The sequence below is a fragment of the Protopterus annectens genome, chromosome 8.part1 (genome assembly GCF_019279795.1).
Source record: "Protopterus annectens isolate FY-2018-M chromosome 8.part1, PAN1.0, whole genome shotgun sequence".
In the NCBI taxonomy this organism is placed as follows: Eukaryota; Metazoa; Chordata; order Ceratodontiformes; family Protopteridae; genus Protopterus; species Protopterus annectens.
This window is the reverse complement of record NC_056742.1, coordinates 154,149,965-154,172,342: the sequence shown is the minus strand read 5'-3', so window position 1 is coordinate 154,172,342 and position 22,378 is coordinate 154,149,965. Positions and strand designations below refer to the sequence as shown.

General features: G+C 46.5%; 1 protein-coding gene across 1 annotated transcript in view; it reads left to right on the top strand.

The window, feature by feature from the left end:
- CENPN (centromere protein N) overlaps nucleotides 1–22,378 on the top strand; it is a 668,201-nt gene that overhangs the window by 488,553 nt on the left and 157,270 nt on the right. Inside the window, exon 8 of the mRNA XM_044081800.1 lies at nucleotides 10,779–10,888. Coding sequence (XP_043937735.1) covers nucleotides 10,779–10,888 — 110 coding nt within the window. The remainder of the gene's footprint in view (nucleotides 1–10,778; nucleotides 10,889–22,378) is intronic.

The following is a 22,378-nucleotide window of genomic DNA, read 5'->3' as shown; positions in this document are numbered from 1 at the left end:
CCCTTCCTCTCAGCGCTTTCTGGGTGGTAGAGGGGATCTTCTCTAGGCCTAGAGTTTCCTCTGTCACACCTCCTTGTCCCTCCTGGCCTCTCTCTACCTCACCTGGTGAGGCCTCTCATACTGTCCCAGGTCAGCCCTCCCAATCGATCCTTCTGGGAGTCCATGTCTCTACTGAGTCCTCCCCGGATCCCCCAATGGAGGAGGTTCATCGTAAGAGACAGTGCAAGAGGAGGCACTTTGACTCCTCTGCAGAGTCCCGCACTGAGGGTATGGACCTCGAGGAAGGAGACTGGTCCCCAGATCTCTGCCCGCTGATGTCTCCTGCGGAGGCTTCCTTGAACTCCTAAAACAAAAGGGTGGATGGTCTCCCCAAACCCCATCTTCGGAGGAGTCTGTATTTCTGAAGTCCTTCAGGACAGGTCCGTCTGCCTCCTGGGTGACCCCCTGCTGATGAATTAGTGGATCGGATTGCCAGTAGAAGAAAGTGGGACACTATGCAGCCTGTTCCAAAGAGAGCTGACAAATTGTTTAGTCCCCCTGCAAACCCTTTATTCTGGAGTAGGGGAGTAGCAGTCAATGCACCACAAAAGAGGTGCTAGCAGAGCTTCACTGACCATTCCATGAAAACAGTGTCCCAGGAGGTAGACCATTTTGGGAAGCAGGTGTACGCCTCAGCTATCTTTGGACTGAGGGAGACTAACTTTTTGGCACATTTTATCCACCTCCAATGGGATTTAGTTCAAGAGCTCTCCACCTGTTTTGCAGAGTTATTGCCAGTGGAGAACCTCAATCAGGTGTCTCTCAAGCTTGCCACTCTGACTTCTCTGGCGAATTCCTCGATGAGGCTAATCTCCAATGCTGTGGAGGCCACCTCTTGAGCTGCTGGCACGGGAATTGCCTTGCTGTGCCATGCCTGGCTATGCTTGTGTGGGTTCACAGAACCCTTTAAGGTGTCATTTACTAATGCCCCCATGCTGTTTGGACAGTCCGTGAAGGACACCTTGACCCACAGCGAGAAGGAAAAGAAGACTCTGTCTGCAGTAGGAATCAAGTTTTCGGCACCCCAGTGGTCTTTTTGAAGACCCAATGGAGAACCAGAAAGATGCGTTTCCGTAAGGTGCAGTCTCCCTTTCAGAATGCTCCAGACAAATCCTCTTCCAGAGGCAGGGGAAAAAGGTTTCAATGGATGACAACACCCTCATGGCAGGGGGGGGGGTCCGCAAAATGAGGGCTCCAGGGAACCCTTTTCTTAGCAGCCCTTAGCGCTCGTTGTGTTGCCTAGCTGCTCTGCCGTGGAGACAGTCGGGGGTCGCATTTTGCTCCATCCACTAGCCTGGATAAAAATCACTTCGGAACAGTGGGTGCTAAACATTGTTTCCAGGGGCTATTTCATTCCTTTTTTGGAACACCCCAGTAAGATGTTATCTCCCCGACGTTCCACCCGTTCAGAGGGAGTTTGGTCCTTAAAGAAGTTCAGCAACTTCTTTGGAAAAGAGCCATCCAAAGAGGTCCCAGCAGGACAAAGAGGATCTGGGACTTACTCTTGTTTCTTTTTTAGTGCCAAACAAGATAGTGGACCTGCATCCTATTTTTGACCTCAACGAATTCAGTCTTTTAGTCAAGTAGTCAAAGTTATGGATGGTCACTGCTCAGTCCATTCTGCCCCTTTTAAGCAGGGATGATCGGCTGTGCTCAGTATATCTCCAGGATGCCTACTATCTCATCTAGCTAGACAAGTGTTCCAGGAGACATCTTAGCTTCCAACTGTGGGCCAATCATCATCAGTTCAGAGCTCTACACTTCAGTCTCACCACAGCCTCATGGGTGTTTACCAAATGCTTGACAATGGTAGCAGCTCACCTGCATTTGTAGGGGTTCCAGGTCTTTCTGTACCTTGACTATAAGCTCCTCACGACACCTTTCGAGGCATCAACTGACTCAGTCAACTCAGTACCCTTTCCTCTACCGCCAGCTGGGTATAACTGTCAACCTGGCAAAATCCAGTCTCACCCCCACTCAATGGTTGGAATTCATAGGAGTTCAGTTGGAGTCCATGTCGGAGATTGCAACTTTGCCTCTGCACAGAATTCAATTGATTCGGGAACAGTTTTTAGATGTTCATCATGTTTCACTGTTGCAGTCATTACATTTGGGTTATCCTGCTGGTAGGCTACCTGCAGTCAGCCTGAATTCCAAAGTCCTGGTCCGGTGTCGGTTGCTGTCGCCTCTTCCCTGACATCAGTGCGTCAGGGGTATAAAAGATGCATCCAACGTCCTTTTCTTCAGTCTTTCTTGCCGTGCGGTGCCCGAAGCAAAAGCAGTTTGCAAGTGCTGGTCGGCCGACTCCTGAGATTTTTGAAATTGAATTTCAGATCCGAAGTCTTCAATAAAGCTAAGTACCCCGTTGGGGAAACTTTTTTCTCCAGACCAATGTCAGAAAAAGTTAACAATTGTATTTCTTGTGGGAAGCAAATACCTCATAAGGATTTTCATTCTTACTGTATTCCTTGCCTAGGCCCTAACCACGATGTTGTTAGTTGTCGGTTTTGTGCTAGATTTAACCAACGAACGATAAAGCGTCTGTACAATTTTGCTTTTCATTACTTTGGCCGAAGGTTTAACTATATAATACCATCGGAACAACCGACGACCGGAATTCATAAAAAACGCAAGGATAAAGAAAAGGACAGGCATCCGAAGTCCAAAACAGACGAAGCCTCTTCTAGGCCCGTCGCCGGTTCGCTGGTGCTCAGTGAGGCGCTTTCACAGCCCCTGACTCCCGCTACCTCAGAGACACAGGCCGCCTCCAACTCCCACGTGGAGACAACTAGGCCTCTGGATACTCAAGGTATTGGCCCTTTGGAAATTAATCCCTCAGATGGGTCCGGAGCCGCTGAGCAGGCATCTGCTTCTGAGGGTGTTTTCAGACCTACACAACTTTATATAAAGCCTACTTCAGCATCCAAGACAAAGTCTAAAGCAGTTTTAAAGACAAGGAAACAAGTACAGCATTCTCCAGGACAGAGTTTTATGCCGAAGAAACAGATGCTCAAAATGACAGAAGACCTAATTACTTTGATCAGGGGTTCCCATCCCCCTCCTGATAAGAGGCCTAGGCAAGGTACTGAATATGATTCCTCTAATCAGGTTTCCATTTCCTCTGATTCCTCTTCAGAACCGGGATATTCTATTCCTCCCTATGAGGATTCTGATGCTGAAGATTCTATTCCTTCAGCTTCTCCTCCTGAGGATTACTCATTTGGGGAAACCCTGCATACCATGAGGGAGCATTTCCACTGGGAGAGCCAAGATTATTCAGATTCTAAGAAAAGGCTTAGAGACTCTTTTGCTTCCTCAGCATAGACCTCTTGCAATCCATCCTGTTCTAGACATAGTAGATGATGTATTTTCAGAGTCCGGCCTGTCTCCAGACTCTTCACCTCCTGCACCGGTTAAGCCGGACAGATACTACAAGGTTCCAGATTCCCATAAATTTCTATATAAAACCCTGCTGAGGACCCAGAAACTATCTCACAGGTTCCCAAAGGGGTCAAGGCTACCACTGCTAAAAACCCTGTCCCCTCAGATAGAGATTCTAGGGCTCTGGACAGATGGGGGAAAAAAGGCTACACTTCTGCTACCTTAGCTGTCAGTTTCATATGCTCAAATATCAGCAATAATGTCTTTGTTAAAACAAAAAATGTTGACAAATTCTGAATGTTCTGGAAACAAAGATTTGCAGGATTTATTGCATGCAGCTGAACAAGTGTGAAAACATAATTTGCAATGTGGTTATGATTCACTGGAGGCCTCCTGCAGGGCCGCTGTTACAGGTTGTTATTAGAAGGCATGCTTGGTTAAAGGAACAGACTCTGCCTGATCATGTTAAAGCAAAATTATTGGATGCTCCATTACAGCATGATACTTTGTTTGGTGCAAAGGCAGAAGAGGTGTTGAAGAAAATGGAGGATAAAGCTAAATCTATGCAGACAGTAAAGGATTTCTTACAGGTACAGCCACTCAGATTTAGCAGGAACTGGCCTTCTAAGAATTGGTCCTTTCCAGTGTCAGACATGCCACAAAGAGACAGATACAGACACCCTAGAGGCAGGCAACAGCCCCAGGGCTCATACAGGCCCAAACAATGGGGGGCTTCTACCTCCAAAAGCGGAGAAGACAAATCACAGCCTTGTAGGAAACAGTCCCAATGACTTCCCTCTGCCAATGCCAAGCACTTATCTTTTGGCAGCTCCCTTAGGGGAAAAGCTAGAACTTTTTTCACAAAAATTGGAACAAGATCACCCAGGACAAATGTGTGTGTTATAGTCTCTCAGGGCTACAGGTTCCACTTTCACACCCAAAGGCGAAAGGTATGCCAGACCTGCCACACAATCAATGGGCAGAGGCACAAAAACAAGTTTAATCTCTCATGGACATGAGGGCTGTTTAGCCAGTGCCACAACAAGAGCAGGGACAAGGATTTTACTCAAGACTTTTCTTAGTACCAAGAAAGGACAAAACCTGGAGACCAATTCTGGACCTGTCTATTCTAAATACTTTTCTGGACGTTCCAAAATTCAAAATGTTGACTCTGCAGCAGCTTCTGCCCATGCTGGGCAAGAAGGCTTGGCTTGTAACTTTGGACCTCAAAGAGGTATACCTGCATGTCCCAGTCAGACAATCGTGCAGACGATACCTCAGATTCATAGCTGGCAAAATGCACTAAAATTCTCTGCACTGCCCTTTGGCTTATCTACTGTGCCCAGGGTCTTCACAAAATGCCTGGCACCAGTAATTGCATTTTGCAGACAAAGAGGAATTCATATATTTCCCTACTTGGACGACTGCCTTATTCAAACAGAGACCAAAGACATTCTACTAAAGCATCTGGCGTTTGTAAAAAGATTACTAATTTGCCTAGGGTACACAGTAAACAAAAATAAATCAAACCTAGTACCCTCTCAAGAGATAATATTCCTGGGTGAAAGCTTAAATACAATTGCCCAGATGGCTTATCTCACACCAGACAAACAAAGGCAACTGACTTCTTACTTCGAAAACATGGCAACAAAGACCCAGCTATCTGCAAGAAAATTTCTGCAGGCTCTGGGCTACATGGCATCCTGCATTCTACTAATTCCATATGCAAGACTGCATATGATGGAAAACGGGAATAAAATAAACTTGTAATACCAAAGTCCCCGTTACAGAACACAATGAAGGCAGTCCCACAAATCCAGGCAGACTCTTCAGTCCAATATGGTAATAAAATCAAAACGTTTAATAATTAAACGTAACAGTTGGTACAGATATATAAAACAAATAAATAAAACAAATACATAAAACTTAGTTGAGCGCTTTCATTTCCTTCAGAAATGGAAACTTCATCAGAATAAATTGTTCAACAGTTTAACACTCATATATATTATGCAGTTAATTGGTCTAATTAAGAAACGTTTTATTCAAGACCCAAGCATTTAAAGAACCATGATAGAATAACTGTTATTGTTTTTCAAAGACCACTAATATAATATAAAATGTGTGTGTTTTCGTATGTGGCATAACGATGTGTAAATTCAATTTAATAGAAAACTCCCAGTTAAATAAAAAACTTTCAATTAAATAGAACTTCATAGAAACTATGTTCTATGAGGAAAATACAATGGTATCTAAAAAGTGTTTGGACTCAACATCGTCACAGCCTGGAAACATTAATTACTCTCATTCCCTGCCTGCAACGGGAGTTTCGATGGTGGGCACAGGCCTGTCACCACAACAAGGGACAGCCATTTGCTTTACCCACAGCCAGGTAGACACTAACAACAGATGCATCAGATTATGCCTGGGGCGCACATATGGCAGGAAAATGTAGTCAGGGCACATGGCCCACAAGCCAAATGCATCTTCATATCAATCAAAAAGAGATGCTAGCTGTACAGAATGCCCTGACAGCCTTCAAGGACCTACTTCATCCAGGACAATTACTGATAAAGACGGACAATACTACAGTCATGTGGTACATAAACCAGCAAGGAGGCACACATTCCTACCCCCTCTGCAGACAAGCCATGACTTTGTGGAACACGGCATTGACTTATCAAGTACACCTGCAAGCACAATTCCTGCCAGGAAAGACAACTACTTTGGCAGACAAACTAAGCAGAAACCTCATGGATCCTCACGAGTGGAAACTAGATCCACAAATCTTCAGATTGATAACAGGGAAATGGGGATGCCCAGACATAGATCTATTTGCCTCCCCTCTCAACTACCAGCTACATAGATTCTGCACTCGGACTTATCACAAACAAGCATGGAAAGTGGACGCCCTTTCACTCAGCTGGAAAGACCTCACAGTATATGCCTTCCCTCCTCTGTCTCTCCTCCCCAAGGTACTCCTAAAGGTCAGACAAGAGAAGCCAAAAATTATCCTGATTGCCCCAGACTGGCCACGCCAGCACTGGTACCCAATCCTAAAGAGCTTGTCTCAAGGCCCAGCCTGGACATTACCTCAAATTCCTCATTTGCTGACCCAACAAAACAATCAGATCCTACATAACCAACTCAGAACCCTAAATCTGGCTGCATGGTGGATAATGTAACCATTCAGAACACACCTCTCTCTAAAGCAGTTATGGGTGTTATTTTGGAGGCCAGGAGACCCAGCACCAGAAAATCTTATGCAGAAAAATAGAAGAGATTCTGTGCTTGGAACCAGGCACAAGGAATAGACACGCTTGTACCAAACATTCCTCAGATTTTACAATACCTAACTGAGATGCTGGACAAAGGCCTATCCTTCTCATCAATTAAGATCCATGCCTCTGCCATTTCAGCTCATTACAATACGGACCCACCTATTTTTTCACATCCACTGCTAAGGCAGTATCTCAGAGGGGCCAAAAACATAAGACCTCCAAGGAGAGCTCCAATACCGGCATGGGACCTCAATTTTGTCTTGGAAAAACTCACACTGCCTCCTTTTGAGCCAGCCAATACAGCTGAGATAAAATACTTATCATGGAAAACAGCTCTTCTCCCAGCAATAACTTCAACAAGAAGAGTCTCAGAGTTACAAGCACTAATGGCTGTGGAACCTTTTATTATTTTCCATCCTGACAGGGTTTCTCTAAGGACAAACCCAACATTTATGCCTAAGGTAGTGTCCAGTGTGACTCTTAACCAAACCATGCATTTGTCTACCTTTTATCCAAACCCGCAGAATAAGGGTGAGATGCTTCTGCATTCTTTGGACATACACGGACAGCTACGCTTTTACTTGGACAAAACTAAAGATTTCAGAAAGACTGAGCAACTCTTAGTGGCATATGCTACAGGATCGCAATGAAAAGTTATTTCAAAGCAGACTATTTCAAAATGGATAGGCCACTGCATTTGTTTCTGCTATTCACAACATGGCAAATCAGTGCCTAAGGGCATTAGGCCACATTCTACCAGAGCAGCAGCCACTTCAGCAGCCTTCCTCAGAGGAGTACCAACCAAGGACATTTTGGAGGCTGCAACCTGGTCTTCAGTGCACACTTTTACCAAACACTACCCACTTACCTCTTTACTCTAAATCCAGAGCAGGCTTTGCCACTGCAGTTCTGCAGGGCATCATAGACACTCCTAATTCTATTTAGGCCCAGCCACCCAACCTCAGCTTTGGGATTCAACCCAAGTGTAATGACTGCAACAGTGAAACACGATGAACATAGTACAGTTGTGTACCTACCATAAATGTAGATGTTCGAGTGTATTCACTGTTGCAGTCCAGGTTACCCTCCCACCATCCCCCTTTCATTGCTGGGACTTATCTGTACTTCTCTATTCTATACAACCTATGTGGTGTATTTGCTTGTAGATGAAGGTTATGTGCATGCTTTTATATGATCAGAAATTTTTAGCCTACCCTTTTGGGGGCACCTAACATCTGGGGCAAGAAAAACTGAAGAAAATGGCGTCTGCTGCATCTTTTATACCCCTGGCGCACTGACGTCAGGGAAGAGGCAACAGCAACTGACGCCGGACTAGGACTTTGGAATTCAGGCCGACTGCGGGTAGCCTGCCAGCAGGATAACTCAAGTGTAATGACTGCAACAGTGAATACACTCTAAAATCTGCATTTATGGTAGGTACACAACTGTACTTTCTTTGGGCTCTTGGTTCCATGGCTCGGCCATTCTCCGTGTCACTCTAGCCAGGTAGCACATGCAGTTATTACAATAGACCTTAGTCATTCAGTGTTCAACTCTTCATCATCTGTCTTTGACCATAAAACTGACGCCTTTGTGTAGATGTCACCTCCAGTGGTTGCTTCCGTCGCAGGATCTCTTTAGGCAAGCCCTTTTCTCTCTCTCCACCCATGGCCACTGTGTCTACAGACACCTCCCTCCTGGGGTGGAGGGGACATTTTTGGGGGAAACAGTCCAAAGTACGTTGTTCCCAATAGAGACCAAGTTGCATACAAACGTCTTAGAGATGAGGGCAGTTGTTCTATTGTTGCAAGCCTTCCAGGACTGCCTCCCTCAAGGGGCAATTGCAATCTACACAGACAATATGCCTGTCTGGTATGTCAACAAACAAGGAGGAACACGCTCTTAACCATTGTGCAGAGAGGCCATGAGAGTGTGGGAATGGGCTTTGTTCTCCATCTGCTTCCTTATTGCAATGCACATACCTGGGGATTCCTTTGTGTTGGCCGGCAGGCTCAGCAGATCTATCTTGAGTCCTCATGAGTGGTCCCTCAATCCTTCAGTGGAGAAACATATTTTCAACATTTGGGGTCAGCTGTGCTGTGACCTTTTTACCTCTCCAGTCAACCATAAATGCAGCAGGGAATTTCACCATGATCCCCTGTCAGGGGGAGCCTTCTAGGGAACGCTGTAGTCCACGATTGGCCTCTAGGTCTCCTTTACACATATCCTCCTGTTCCCTTAATATCAGAACTTCTGCAGAAAGTGCAATGCCTGAGGACATCCCTTATCCTCATTGCCCTTTTCTGGACTCGTCAACTGTGGTTTCCCTTCATCAGGTCTCATCTGAAGTATCCACCTTGAATACTAGATCCCTGTCAGGATCTGATTTTCCCACCTGTTAGGGCTTCCTCTCCCAAACCTTCGGACCCTTTGCCTAACTGCATGGTTTCTCCAGTTCCAGTGATCATTAAACAGTCCAGGCTTGCGTTCCCCATTAAACGTATTATTTTGGCATCCCAAAAACCTTCTATCAGGAAGGTGTACAGCAACAAGTGGAAAAGGTTTTCGATCTGGGTTGGGAGCAGTAATCTAGATCCCTTTTCTGCTTCGGTTTCAGATGTACTTTTGTTTTTGTCCTCCCTTTTCCATGAGGGAGTTTTTTCACTATTAAGCTTCAGTTGGCGGTTTCTAGTTTTCACAAGAGCTCCGAACCCACCTTTTTGACTAGGCTTTGTAAAGCATTTATGAAAGGGGTCTTTCTGCTTTGTCCTCCAGTTAAGGACCCTTCACCTCCTTGGGACCTCACGTTGGTTCTGCATTCTCTGACTAGGAGTCCTTTTGAGCCTGCCAGTTCTTGTGATCTAAAGTTTCAGTCTTGGAAGACTGCCTTTCTAGCTGCCATCATTTCAGCTAGCATGGTTTCAGAATTGCAAGCTCTCTCCCTTACTCCTCCTTCTATTGCCTTTCACAAGGACAGGGTCTGTCTGAGAACAAATCCCTCCTCCTTACCCAGGATTACTTCCGAGTCTACCCTTAATCAATGCATTCAGCTTCCAGTGTTTTTTCCCCAACTACTCCAACAGAGGGGACTATATATCCTTCATACCTTGGATGTTCACAGATAGCTTTGGTTCTACTTGAGTAGGACTAAGGATTTTTGTAAGTCAGAACAGCTTTTTGTGGTCTGCTCTGAGAACAGGCGTGTCCTTCCAGTCTCCAAGGTCACTATTTCCAAATGGATTTCTAACTGCATCTCTGTGGCCTACAATTTGAATCACCTGGAGATTCCGGGCCATGTTAATAGCCCCTTCTACTAGATCTGTGGCCACTTCTTCAGCCTTTGTAGCAAGGCTTTCTATTGATGTATTCTGTGCTGCCATCACTTGGTTTAATCCTCACACCGTCATATTCCATTACAAACTGGATTTAGTTTCTAGGAGCAGGGCTTCTTTTAGCTCCACTGTGCTCTGGCATGTCCTTCCTTGAGGCCTCCCAGGATGTTTGGTAGCAGTGGACTCTGACTTGTTGTGATGAATGAATGCATGGATAACATCAGATAGTTATGTACGTACTATAACTTGGCATCTGTGTTATCTTAGGTCTTCATTCATCACATTTCCCACCCGCCATCCCCCTCCTGGTTTTCTGATGGAGGAAGTTGGAGTGGGTATCTCTCTACCTTGGTAGGAAAAGCTCAGGACTATGGTGGGAAACTCTGATCTAGGGATTAGAGAGCAGGTCGTCATTATGGGAGTGGGAAGAGCCAGAGCTTTGTTTTTGTCCTCCCTTTTCCAAGAGGGAGAAAGTTTTGTCCACTATTATTGCCAGCTCGGATCCAAGATCCTGTGGTGATGAATGAAGACATATAGGATAACACAGGTGCCAAGTTATGGTAAGTATACAGATCTTTTTTCACAGTAGTGAAAAATGGCACTGGATATTGGCCTAAAACACTTTGTTAGGAAATACTTTTTAAACATGTATTGTGCACAGTCTTGTGCAAATGGTTGCTTATAGCAAGCCTTTTTAACATAAAATCAATATAAAAATTTGTCATGTTCCTTTTGCTTTCTGTTGTAGATCCAAGAATTGGAAGGGAAAATGAAGAAGGTAGAGAGAGAGTACGGAAGATGGTGCTTGAAAGACTTGGTGAAGGACCTCTACCAAAATTAGAATTTGCACAATACAAGGTATTTTATGCCATAATTGTTTTATTTTTTGCCAGTCTATTCATAAAGCTGCATGCTCAACTGGAGAATGAACTTTATAAATATATATATATAAATATATATATATATATATATATATATATATATATATATATATATATATATATATATATATATATATATATATATATATATATATATATATATATATATATATATATATATATGTGTGTGTGTGTGTTATATGTAGTACTAGTGCACAGAACAGATCAGCACTTAAAAAAAAAAAAAGATACATTGAAAGATTAACTTAAAATTGTTCATGTTGTGCATTCAAGGATTGGCTTCCAGACATGACCATGTCATTAATAACCTTCCTTTATGGTAAGGATCTTAGTTATAGTGTTATTACTAGGAGTAAAAAGTGGCAAGTTATTATAGGATGCATCCAGCTTAAGGATCATCTTTGGAACAGGAAAAGAGTTATGGCAATTAAACAATAAATTTTATGTAAAAGAAAGAGCTCTCTATGACATGACAGTCATTGTAAATAATTGAAATGTCTTGTTTTATAGCAGTACTATGTTTTTTTCTTTGTGTGTGTGTGTGTGTGTGTGTGTGTGTGTGTGTGTGTGTGTGTGTGTGTGCGCTCCAAAATCCTGAAAGTTCAAAATACTGAATCTCTTAAGACTGAAAACTCACAGGATACCCACACTTACTGTATTCTAGCACAAGTGATCCACAGTCCAAAGTATCTTACTGTGTCGTACCCACTGAGGTTACAGAACTAGCACTACGTCAGGCTACTTTTCAGTTGCCCAATACTGCGACCCTGTCTGAAGATGGTATGGCTCCTGAGCCTCTGCAGACTGCCGATGCATCCGAGAAAACACTTGTCATCATTTCTGAAGGGCTGCACAGCACCCCCTCAAATTTTATTTGGGGAATAGTTCCAAGACACTCTAATAGAGATGGTTCCAAACCTCTGCATCTCATCCAGTGGACGCCACTCCTAAAAAGAAAAATAGAAAACTAAGCATGTGGCCTGTCTCTCGGCAGCTAGGGAGAAGGAGTGGATGGATTTCTCACAAGGGTTGTTATAACCTATTATGTCTTTGAAACCTCTCTCTTTTTTTTTTTGTCTCCACAACAGGCTACTCTTTTAAAACCTACACTGGTTTCCTCCTCTTCTGATGAAGAGCAGGACCATGAATCTGACCATTCTATGGATTATTACTCTCAGCTGCATTCTCCAGGACAAATTTCTTCCAACAAAGGGGACTCCCTTTCACCTGATTCCCCTGTTGAGGAAGACATCTTTGGGTGACTGTACAGAACATGGTGAAACACTTTGAGTGGCAATCCACACGGATTGTTGATGTTCAGAAGAGGTATTTACACCCTCTTGGAGATGGGTACTCTTGTCCTTTCTCCGGTCCCCCTGCCCTTAAGGCTTTCCAGAATGCTATGCAGTCCACCTCTTCTGCACCTGATTCTCAACCACCAGCTAAGAGACAAGACAGTTTGTAAATGGTCCCTGACGACCTTAAATATCTATATAAAAACCCAGTTGCAGATCCTTCTGTAGTATCTCTTCATTCAGGTAAGCCCTCTGACCTTCTGCGCAGTGTTAATGCCCTGCCTACCTACTTACATATAGTAGGGCTATGGATAGATAGCGAAAGAAGGTTTTACACCTCTGCTACCCTTGCCTTTAGGGTAATTAATTAAGAGACTCAAATGACGAAGTATTTGATTTCTGTCCTTAACTCCTTAAAGTTGTATTGGATCCTCCTACAGCAGTGTCTAAGCTTCAAACGCAGAGCTTAGTTTCACAGGCCACTCAGATTGCCAGACCCAGCATTAAGTACAGTCGCAATGCTGTGGATGCTTCTAAGGCAGCTGCCACTGGATTTTTTATCCACAGATATGCATGACTTAACAGTTAGCCTATAGCTGAGGACTTCAGATCTAAAATTCCAGATTTACCACTGGACAAAGAGTTGCTATTTGGCCTTCAGGCGGTCAGTCAGTTCAGTAATCTCCAAGTCCAAGGTAAGACCGTCAAAGACTGCAAACTGATCCTACTCTCCTCAGTTCCTTGATACCATAGGAACTACTCATTTAATTCTACCTCCTTCATTAGAAGGGATCCGAGGACAGTTCAGAAGCAAAGAAAAAGCCTAAAAAAGATAGTCTCAAAATTCCAAAGGGAACCTCCAGCTGGGAGGCTGTCCTTTAAGGGCAAAAACCTGTGACTACCCGTACTCAGCCCCATAACCCCCTTTCTCAAAAAATAGCACTCTCCCTGTCCAGGTGGAAAGCTATTACCACAGGTAAGTGGGTCTTCTCCATCATCAAGAACGGTTATACCATGTCTTGGAAAATTATCCCACCTATGAAAGGCATGCCTATACCTCCTCAAAACCACATATCCCTTCTGGCTCCTGTTGTTAGAGACGTGTTGAATCAGGGTACCATCACGCAGGTCCCAAATTAATTCATGGGAAAAGGGTTTTACTGCAGGATTTTTCTAGTCCAAAGAGAAAGTTAGTGAAAATCCATCCTAGACCTCTCTATCCTGAACACTTAACTGAAGTTTCCATCTTTCAAAATGCTCTCTTCAGACTTTTCGACCTTTCATCTTCCCATGAGCTTTGTTAGTGTCATTAGATCTGATGGACCCCTTCTTACACATTCCCATTCATCCTTCTTGCAGGAGATTCTGAGATTACTATGGATTTTCTCTGATTCCTCTCACTTTCAGATTACTACTCTACCTTTGGTCTTTCCACAGCCTCAGGAGCATTTACAAAGTGCCTAGCTCCTGTAGTAGCTTTCTGTTGCACTCAAGGAATTCAAATTTTTCTCTAAACCTTCTGATCCAGGCTTTTTCCCCAGAAATGCTTCTTCAGCATCTTTAGTTCACTCTCCATCTTCTGACAATTCTGGGTTTTACTATAAACTACAAAAAAATCACACGCGGTTCCTACACAGGACCCGGTGTTTCTAACATTCAGACTCCACACACAGAAAATGCATACGTTCCTTCCTCAGGAGAAAGTTTGCTGTGTGTTCAGTTACTTCTAAGGCCTCTACTCCTCAATCCATGCTTTGCAAGAGAGATGCTAAGGACTTTGGGATTTAAGGCAGCCACCGTCCCTGTGTTCCCTCTGGTCAGACTTCACATGAGAAGAATCTAGTGGTCCTGAAAACTGTGCGATTCCAACACTTCCACCCACTGGACATCCTGATACTCCTCCCCTCTTGTCTCAAGAAGGAAGTATTGTGGTGGAAGGGACAGGTTATCCTCAACCCAAGATTATCTTTCACACCTTCTCTTCCTTTTCAACAAGTTCATACAGATGCCACAGATGAGACATGGAGGACGTGAACAGGATCACACTGAGTGCAGGGGAAATGACAGCCCCAGTCCCTGAAGGAGCATATCAACCAGAAATAAATGAGAGTTGTTTTGCACAGACAACACCACAGTCATGTGCTATATAAACAAACAGGGAATCCCCAGGTCTTACCAGCTATGCAGGTTAGTGCAGGAGGTATAGAACTTGGTAACCCTAATTAACATGCCGCTCACAGCCGCATGCATCCCTTCTCAGGACAGTGTGCTAGAAGACTGCTTAAGCCACTCCCTGGAGGACCCCACAAGTGGAATTAGAACAGTGAGATTTTACACAACATCATACTTCAGTGTGGCAGTCCTCAGACCCTCTTTCCTCAAACGACCATCAGCTCCCCCAGTTCTTTACCAGGGACCCTTACCCCACGGTCTGGAGGACAGATTCCTTTTCTTTTCAGTGGAGAAGGAAGTTCCTCTATGCCTTCACTCTTCTGCCTCTTTTTCAAAAAATTATTTTCAAAGCACAAAATGAAACATCCAAATTCCTTTTCCTAGCACTATTTTGAGCTAGGCAACATTGGCTCCCCCTGCTTTTTCATCTGACAAAGGGAAATTACAGGAGAAGTCTTCTACAACAGGAACTGATAACGCAGCAAAAAGGATTTCTGCTCCTCCCAAGTCTTCTTTCTCTCAGCATGACCTTGTGGATGATAGGATTTTAATCCCTCAGACATCTCTTCTCCCAGGAGGTTGTACAAGTCCTACAAGTTGCTAGGAGACCCACTGCTAAAAAACCCTACACTGTAAATTGTAAAAGGTTTCCTAATGATACTGCAAACATAGTCGGGATCCATTTTTAACACAGGTCCCTATGGTACTGAGATACCTCTGCAGACTTCTATCAGGCTTGTCCTGCTCTTCCATACAAGTTCACTTGTCTGTTGTCAATGCCAGCCTGCCTGCCTCCCTCTTAGCCTTTCACTTATGGCTAGGCTGGAGTTCACGCTTTTCCTCAGAGGAGTCCTGCCTCTTAACCCACCAAGGAAACCCATCTGTCCCCCTTGGAATCTTTGTTTTCTGTTAGAAAAGCTTACTGTACCTCTCTTTGAACCAGCCTCTTCTATTTCTGTAAAATTCTATATTTTGAAATCCATCCTCCTCATGCCTTCAGCTGTGCCAGGAGAGTTTGACCTTTAAGCTGTCATGGCCACCCCCGCTTTCCTTGTTCACAAAGACAGTGTGTCTCTCTGGCCAATCCGTACTGCATGCCTAAGGTAGTGAACTTGCTGTCTCTCAATCTGGGTATTCATCTTCCTACTTTCTTTCCTAATCCCCAAAACAGGGGGGAAAAGATCTTGCATATTCCCTAGACATTCACAGACAACTCATATTTTACCTGGATAAAACTAAATCCTTCAGAAAAGACTGATCAACTGTTTGCATATTTTATGCCCCATAAGCTGGGACAGCCTGTCTCCAAAGTATTGCAGCCTAGATTTCAAAGGTAATCTTTTTCTGCTGCTCACGCTACAGTAGGCCCTTGCATTCCCGCCCTAAAGCACATTCCTTTAGGGCATTCACTTCCTCAAGGGCTAATAGACTCCAGGTCTCTCTTGGAGATGACCACTTGGTCTTCTGTTCACACTTTTACCAAACACTACAAAACTGATGCTTCCTCTAAGTCCAGGCCAGCCTTTGATAGGTTATTCCTGTCCGGACTGCTAGACAACTCTTCTCAATATCCAACCACCCTTCCTTTCTCTTCCTTCAGCTCTGGGAATTGCCTATATGTCAGGAATACTGCAACAGTGATTTCAATCAGGACATACTACAGTTGTGTAAGTAAGCTTACCTTAACAGTAGGTGTTCAAATAGATCAGTGCTACAGTAGACACTTCCTCTCCATCCCTCTTATTATTTTTGTATGTTTTTGATTTCCAGGGTGAGTATTTAATTTTGCAAACCTAGCGTATAGTCTTTTTCAGGGCTCTAGCCTCCCTTTAGTTAGCATTAAAGCTCTGAAGGGCTTGGTGCCCAGACTGCCATTTTCCCCTGCCTACTTGAAGCTACTAATGTCTGATCACATTTAAGATATGCTTAAGCTATGGAAGCTGGCTGGCTGTTATATCATAGGTGAGATGTAACCCATGGCAAAGGCTACCACAACAGTCAAGTATTCGAACATCTATTATGGTGAATTTGCATACATAGCTGTATTGTATGGGAGTATTTTCCCTTACCATTTAGATCCCCCAACTCTTTGATATTTGTGTTTCACTGTTGCGGTCCTAACATGTGGGATTTCTCACCATGGAAATCCTTAGCCGGACAGACTACAAGAGAATAGTTTCCAGTTACCTTTAGCCAGCGGACACCCTATCTGGCGTCATTATGCTTTGGTATAGGAGGAGTTGGCCAGCACCATGAGCCCAGTTCTTTCTTGCTGTCAGAGCCTGAAACAGAGTACCAGTCATTGTGTTGGTCAGTCCACACCAGAGAAAGAAGACTCCGGAAATTTAAGTACCTTGTTGGGGAACCTTTTATGTATTGTTTGATTAATGTGAATGAAAATTAATAATGGTCTCTGCTGTGGCAAACTGATACCATACTGGGACTCCTTTTGTGTGATTTGCTTGGGCCAGGAGTACGGCATTCCCAACTGTCGATCTGAAGTAGGATATTCATTTGTCTGCAACCTGTGGGTTATGGATCCGATATCGGATCCGAACCGGCATGGTTTTCCAGCTATGGATCCAAGCTCTCAGCTCCTCCCCTCACCCATAATGCCCTGCTCTACCCTCATGACCTCAGATCTCGTTTGCCGCGCTGGTGACTGGATTGGTATCTATAGCTCTCAGCTAAGTGCTAGTTTTATATCTGTTAATTCAGAATTTTTGAAGTTTTTTGTGCATATTTGTGTGAAAGTTTAGGTATTCCTCTTTGATAGTTTACTTTAGAGTTAAATTAAGTATTTTTTTCCCCTCCCTCGCTGTTGGCGAGTGTGTGTGTGTTGGGCCTGTGTGTCTGTATTTGTTTTAGTTACTTTAATTAGTAGCTGTATAGATTGGGATGGCTGAACAGGCCAAATCTGTATTTTCTAAATGCTCCGAGTGTGGCCATAAGCTCTCCCGGCTGATGGCCACACTCGGTGTGTTAGGCCTGGGGTTGAACACCTCACATCTGGATGCTCCATTTGTGCAGGGTTCAACCCCAGGGCACTGAAGGAGCGGAGGTCCAAGCTTGTCTTGGCGGGCCTTTACCGCCGGACTCGGCTCCGACCTCCGCTCCTTCAGGAGTAACCGTGGTTGTTCTTCCCTCCGTGGCACCCCTCCTGCTCTTGGGACTCAACCTCCCGTTTCTGGAGAGGAGAGGGATGCTAGGAAAGGACGGAGGGAGAAGCACCACAAGCGGGCCGAGACCTCTGTTTCGCCCCGCCAGCCAAGCGGCTTCTCCCGGCTCCGTTGCTCGGTCTCCTCCTTCTCGGCTCCGGTCCCCAGTGTGCTTTTCACCGGGTCCTGAGGAGGAGGAGACCCGATCTCCGTCGAGGCTATCGAGGAGGCACTCCAGGCCTACCTCGGTAGCCTCGTCGAGATCCACATATAGCCTTTCGATGCTGATCTGGACCGGATGATGAGAAGATTCAACCAGGCCCAAATGCAAATGGGAGTGCTCTTGCCTCCCCTCTGGGGAGCTCAACACCCTTTTAAACCTATTGCTCCTTCTCCGACCCGCTATCCGGGTTCGGAGCAGCTGGAGCCGAGCAGCCGAGCCGGGGTGGGTCGGCGCCGATAGTACTTGGTACCGGATCCGACCCTGCCCTCGAGTGCGTCGGATCCGACCTCGGAGCCTGGATCCGAGCCTCGGATCCGGGGATCAGTGCTCCTTCTGCGCCGTCTGTGTCGGGCGCACTGTCCCGGATCCGGCTTGGCGCCGGCTCCGATCCACTCTTCGGATCCGAGGGGAGCCGATTGTCGGATCCTTTGGTCGAGGTCGGCTCCTTCGGCTTTGATGTAGTGGAGAGGGCCCTGTTGAGGGTCTCCGGACTCCGGCACTTGTTCGGCTCCGTCCCGCTCCCTCTGCACTGGGCCAGGCTTCCACCATCCGGCCCCTGGACAGCCCGCTTCTGTGCCCCAAGTTGCTCCTATGGAACAAATTGCTGCTTGTGAGGACTCCTCTGACAGCCCCCCAGAGGATGTCCCTCGCAAGCATACGTGCAAAAGGAGGCACATTGACTCCCGAGTCTCTCACAGAAGACACGGACTTGGAGGAAGGGAAGGCTCCCCACGGTCACCCCGAGGATGTCTCATTTGGAGACATCATGGAAATGCTCCGTATAAAGGGGTGGTCTGCCCCAAGTCTTCCTCGGACGAGTCCGTGTTCTTGGAGGCATTTGAAGCGGGCCCGTCTACCTCTTGGGTGTCCCCTCCTGCCGACCCCCTGGTGGACCTTATTACCACCAGGGCGTGGAAGGAACCGGACACCATGGAGCCAATTCCTAAGAGGCCAGATAGGATCCTTAGCCCACCGTCCGACCGTGCCCATTGGAGTAAGGGGCCTCCGGTAGATGCCATGTTGACGGCGGCGGCCACCAAGAGGGAACTGGCTCAGGAGAGTCCCTCAGTCCATCCCGAGCAAGGAGTCTCGGATGATGGACCGCTTGGGGAAGCGGATGTTTAGTTCAGCGACCTTCTCTGTAAGGGCACTGAACTACCTGGCACACGTCATTAGGATGCAGCGAGATCTCATTAAAGAATACGCTGCATCTCCCCCAGAGTCCATTTCGGAGGAGGACAGGGTTCTGCACTCCACCCGTATGGCCACTCTTAGGTCAGTTACTAATACCTCTATGCGGCTACTCTCCCACGCAACGGAAGGCGCCGCTAGAGCTGCGGGGACAGGACTAGTCACTAGACGTCAGGCCTGGCTCCACTGCATTTTTCTGAGCCCTTCAAAGCGTCATTTTAGCGCCCCTTTAATGGTTCTGCTCTTTTGGCAAAACCGTTCGCGACGTTGACCCAGAGCGAGAAGGACGGAAGGCGCTGTCTGCCGTCGGAATCCGCTTCTCTGCACCCCAGAGGCCCTACTCTAGGAACCAAAAGGGTCAGAAGAAGATGTGGTTCCGAAGTCGCAGCAGTCCCAGCCTGCTCCGGACAACCAGTCCTTCCGTGGCAGAGGAGGACAGGGAGGACGCCCTAGAGGCAGAGGGGCTCCCAGAAACTTCGGGTCCAGGGAACCTTTCTCTGAACGGCCCGCGCAGCAACCCTGAGGGGTTGCCCGACTGCTCCACTCTGGAGGCAGTCGGGGGGCGTTTTTCGGGGCACCTAGCGGCATGGGGGTCCATAACATCGGACCGCTGGGTTCTCCAAATCATATCCAGAGGATATTGCATCCCTTTCCTTCACCTTCCAAAGTTGAAGTCCCTCCCAGACGTCCCACCCGGTCAACGGGAGGCCGCTTTGGCAGAAATTGGCCATCTGCTAAAGAAAAGAGCCATCCAGCCCGTCCCCCCAGACCAGATCGGATCAGGGTTCTACTCCAGATTCTTTTTAGTGCCAAAGAAGACGGGGGAACTAAGACCAATCCTAGACCTCTCTCTCTTGAATCTGGCAGTCCCCAAAGGAAAATTCCGAATGGTCACTCTGCAGTCTATTCTCCCCCTTCTGGGAGAAAATCACTGGATGTGCTCGATAGACCTCAAGGACGCGTACTACCACATCCTGATGGACAGGCGCTCCAGGAGGTTTCTCCGCTTCCGGCTGGGAGCCAGTCACTACCAGTTCCGGGTCCTTCCCTTTGGTCTCATCACAGCCCCCAGGGTGTTCACCAAAGTATTAGCAGTGGTAGCGGCCCACCTGAGGCTTCAGGGGGTGCAGGTCTTTCCTTACCTGGACGACTGGCTTCTTACCGCCCCAACAAGGCATCTACTTTTATTGGCGCGAGACTCCTTTCTCCATCTTGCTCCTTTTCTGGGCATCACAATAAATACAAAGAAATCCAACCTGGCCCACACAGCTCTTAGATTTTATAGGGGCCAGGCTAGACACAAGGAGTTTCTGAGCCTGGCTCACTGCGGAGAGAGTTCAAAATCTGCAGCTCCAGGTGCGGGCCATTCTCCACTCAAGTTCTGTTCCAGCGGAGTTGGTCCTGAGGGCTCTAGGGTCCATGGCATCTGCTATAGCACTTCTTCCTCTTGCCAGGCTCAATATGCGCATTCTACAGTGGGCGCTCTTAGTACAGTGGTCATACCTTGCTCTCCCCATGCATCATCCCATAGCGATCAGCAAGGCTTGCAAGCGGTCCCTCCTGTGGTGGCTCCACTTCCCGGATCTCCACAGAGGCCGCCCATTTTGTGCTTCTCCCCCTCTCGCCACGGTGACCACGGACGCCTCCCGCCTCGGGTGGGGGCACTTTTGGGCCGGACCGTCCAAGGCACGTGGGACGATTCAGAGACCTTACTGCATATCAATGTTCTAGAGATGAGAGCAGTGCTCTTAGCGTTGCTAGCACTTCAGGACTTTCTTCCCTTGGGAACAATTGCGATTCAATCGGACAACATGTCTGTTGTCTGGTACATCAACAAGCAAGGGGAACAAGGTCTTACCCTCTTTGTCGAGAAGCCATGAGAGTTTGGGAATGGGCAACCTCCACCAACCGCTTTCTAATAGCAACGCACATTCCGGTCGGTCCAACATCCTAGCGGACAAGCTCAGTCGCACCATTCTGACCCTCACGAGTGGTCTCTCAATTGTCGAGTAGCGGAACGCATATTCGCACGGTGGGGAACCCTTCATGCGATCTTTTGCCTCTCCCTCAAACACCAAGTGCGACAGTTTTTCGCTCTGATACCTCCTCCGGAGGTACCCCAAGAGACGCTCTGGTGCATGCTTGGCCACCCGGTCTTCTGTATGCTTATCCACCCTTGCCTCTGATGCTCCAAGTTCTTCAGAAAGCCTCTCGGGTGGGTTGCAGAATGATTCTCATTGCTCCGTTTGGCCTCGACAGATCTGGTTCCCCTTCCTAAGGTCTCACTCGGTGAATCCTCCTTGGATTCTAGATCCCATCCGGATCTGATATCCCATCCATCCTGCATTCCTCCTCGAATCTGGACAACCTGAAGCTGACAGCTTGGCTGCTCCAGTTCCACTCTTGATCAGGACTCGGTATTTCGTCACCGGTTAAGGCAATTTTGGTGGCAGCTCATAAACCATCCACTAGAAAGGTTTACGAAGCAAGTGGAAGCGTTTTTCTTTGTGGGCGGAGCGGCAAGGCCTGAATCCCTTCACGGTTCCTCTTCCTTTAGTGCTTGACTTTCTAACCACTCTCTTTAACGATGGTGCCAGCAGTTCCACAGTCAAAGTACAACTGGCGGCAATTTCTCATTATCACATTGGCCATGAGTCTAATCCTCTTATGTCAGCCAAATTGTGTAAAATTTTTCTTAAAGGTACTTTTCTTCTCAGGCCCCCTATAAAACAAGCAGTTCCTCCTTGGGACCTCTCTCTGGTTCTACAGGCCTTGACCGCCCCTCCTTTCGAGCCAGCTGCTACGGTGGATCTCAAATTCTTGTCCTACAAGACAGCCTTTTGGTAGCCATTACATCGCCAAGAGAGTTTCTGAGCTTCAAGCATTATCAGCTAAACCTCCTTACTTGGTATTTCATCCGGACCGTGTCTACCTCAGGACCAACCCGTCCTTTCTTCCTAAAGTCGCTTCTGAAGCAAACATCAATCAGTCCATTAACCTCCCTGTTTTCTTCCCTAAATATGAAAACAAAGGTGAATATAAGCTCCATTCATTAGATGTTCACAGGCAACTTAGATTTTATCTGAACAGGACGGCTGGTCATAGGCAATCCGACCAGTTGTTTATTTCCTTTGCAAAATTCAATTTGGGCAAGCCAATTTCTAAAGTTTCTCTGTCCCGCTGGATTTCACAGTGCATCTTATTGGCTTATCAAGCTTCAGGAAGGCCCACCGGAGGGTGTTCATGCCCATTCAACCCGGTCAGTATCTACCTCGGCAGCCTTCAAGGCTAGGATTCCTCTAGATGATATTTGTGCAGCAGCCACGTGGGCTTCATCTCATACTTTTATTTCCCACTATAAGTTGGATCTTGCATCTAGGGGTAGAGCATCCTTTGGCTCCGCGGTG